This window comes from Penaeus japonicus, unplaced genomic scaffold, assembly GCF_977035675.1.
Source record: "Penaeus japonicus unplaced genomic scaffold, GWHDUDI00000001_assembly GWHDUDI00000007, whole genome shotgun sequence".
Classification (NCBI taxonomy): domain Eukaryota; kingdom Metazoa; phylum Arthropoda; class Malacostraca; order Decapoda; family Penaeidae; genus Penaeus; species Penaeus japonicus.
In genome coordinates this window covers 9,545,848-9,548,347 of record NW_028234409.1, presented here as the reverse complement: position 1 = coordinate 9,548,347, position 2,500 = coordinate 9,545,848, and the positions used below count along the sequence as shown (strand labels likewise).

Genomic DNA, 2,500 nt, shown 5'->3' with positions numbered 1-2,500 from the left:
TTTAAACCTATAAAAAATTTGTACTAATCACCTAGATAAAAGATTAACATAATATTTCATCACAGATTATGTAATGTTGATAACTCGCAAAAAAAAAAACATGAAATCATACAAACCCATAGCATGTTTTGAATATTATCCAAATCAATGAACATGAATGCCATTCTCTATTACAATGATTGTAGGCACTTTATAACTAGTTAATAAGTTCTAAGCAGAATTTTCCAGACAACTAGCATATATTCTCTTACATAAATCTTGAATCACTTGGAATGCTTTAGAAATATTTTAAAAGATTACTCTCTTAATAACCAATTAAGAAAATCAACTCTTGTGGGGGGTTTAAAATGCCAAAAAAAATAAAAAAAACAGTGCAATAAAATAATAGAAAAATAAAGTGATCAAATATAGTAGATCTTCCAATAACACAGATATGAGTAACATCTATCTGATCAACAAGGAACCCAGTAAAACCATTTTCATGTACCACAGGTAGGTGGGTGGGTGGGTGGGTGGCTTCAATGATGAAAGGGGCAAGCCATCATTTCAACACTAACTACAACTGCATTGCATGACAGGGGTTGCCAGGGAAGGGAAATGCAGCTTAGCATAGCGAGTCAGCCTTGTTTTAAACAAGGCTAATGTTGGACATGACAATTTGTCTTTTCCGTAAGCTATTCACTTTTGTACTGTTGAACAGTAAGGGTATTTTCATTCTTAAGCCAATTTTGAACTCCATAGACTTCAACCCATTCAACCACAGGAATTTATTTAATTTAGCCATTCAGTGTAAACAAATCCTTCTTTCATCAATTTTAACTAAAATAAATCATATCTTTAAATAAGTTGAAAAGAAATATGACATTTTTAAAATAATAATTTGTTTACAAACATTTTGGCAATCCTGGTTTACTTGAAGGGATAGCTGTTATTCACCGCAAGTCATGCGGAAGAAGACTTGAGGCAACCTGTTTATACAGGCGAAAGCTCGCCATGAGTGCCTCACTCATCAGCACAAACACTTTTATGCATGTGAACTTTCACAAACATTAACCCTCTCTCGACGGGTGGTAAACCATGGGTACCGCGCATTCAAGGCCCGTTCGCAGGGTGACGTTATACGGCGTCGTTTATTTAACTGTTTTAGGCCCATGCGTTCGAGAGCCCCGGCATTGTAACATGCAAGGCTGGAATGCCCCCGTCGTGAATGGGTTAATGCCATTGAACATAAGGCAGGTTAGTACCCCTGTACACTAGATGACTTTTGGGAAGTGCCTAGTCTGAATTGGCCCTTTGAATAGAAAAATCTTGATTGAGTGATGCAAAAACAATTAACACAGAATATAATGTGTATAAAAAAAAATATATACATATAAAATAAATTTCAAATGGTGCACAAGTTTTCCAAGTTTCATTTCAGTAATGATTACAAACCAGTTACACAGTAGAGTTAAACAAAAATGATGAAGTACAATTCAAGACACAACTATCCTCCATTTTGTCTATCGAAACATTCTGATACTCAGCTAGTGACAATTCTAGCATAATTAACTAGCTGCAAGTTTGATTATGATCTAGAAACATGAATGCTGAAAAAAAAAAAAAAAAAAAAAAAAAAAAAAAAAAAAAAAAAAAAAAAAAAAAAAAAAAAATCAATCAATCAATCAATCAATCAATCAATCAATCAATATGGGACAACATATTTTCAAGGGCAATCACATAAATCTGAAAAGTGTCTAAAGATGAGACGACAAATCAACAGGTAGTCAACATTCATGTGTTATCACTAGACTGCCTAGACTGATTCATATTAGTTGTATGGTGACCAAAGTTTGTTATTTATGTAGTCAAGCATATTCCAAATGTGTAATTCACTATGCTTATACTGGCACACAATATGGGTATATGATCTAGACAGCATAAAAACAATGGAAGAAATAATATTCATAGACCTGACATAAGCTCAATCTAACAAATAACTCAGCACAGCCAAACAGTAAGGAGTGAAGTTGCAATGTGTTTCAAAAGGTACCAGGCCTGCCACATGTACATATGTGTCACAGACATGTGTGTAAAATGACAAGCTTTCTGTTAAGTTTTTGCCAAAATCAGGGAATATAATTGTGTCTCTGATTGTCCATTATGAACATATCTAGTCCCTTACTCTTGCAATTTTGATATCAAAATCAAATATAACAACCTACAAAAAACAAAAACAAAAAGAAATTCCAGCAAAGACATGACCTCACACATTTTCTCCACAGTAAAATGGCAAGACAGATACAAATTGCCGAATGAAATTTAAATCCCCCGTCATCTCACTTTTCCGACATATCTCTTCAGAATTCAAATGAGGAATTTCACAGAAACTTCTCTCATCAGAACATTTGAGAAACTAAAGGATAGGACCAACTGATTACAAGCTACACAAATGCCTTCAGCGGAGTGCATTCAGGAGGGACAGTAGGTCATCGCGGTTGAGTTTGCCCTTGGCCGAGTC

General features: G+C 34.6%; 1 protein-coding gene across 1 annotated transcript in view; it reads right to left on the bottom strand.

Annotated features, from left to right (window-relative positions):
• Positions 1–2,500, bottom strand: part of Cmtr1 (Cap methyltransferase 1) — an 18,223-nt gene that overhangs the window by 208 nt on the left and 15,515 nt on the right. The window contains exon 16 of the mRNA XM_043022282.2: positions 1–2,500. This exon is cut by the window's left edge and continues 208 nt beyond it; it is cut by the window's right edge and continues 64 nt beyond it. Coding sequence (XP_042878216.2) covers positions 2,438–2,500 — 63 coding nt within the window. The 3' untranslated portion in view covers positions 1–2,437.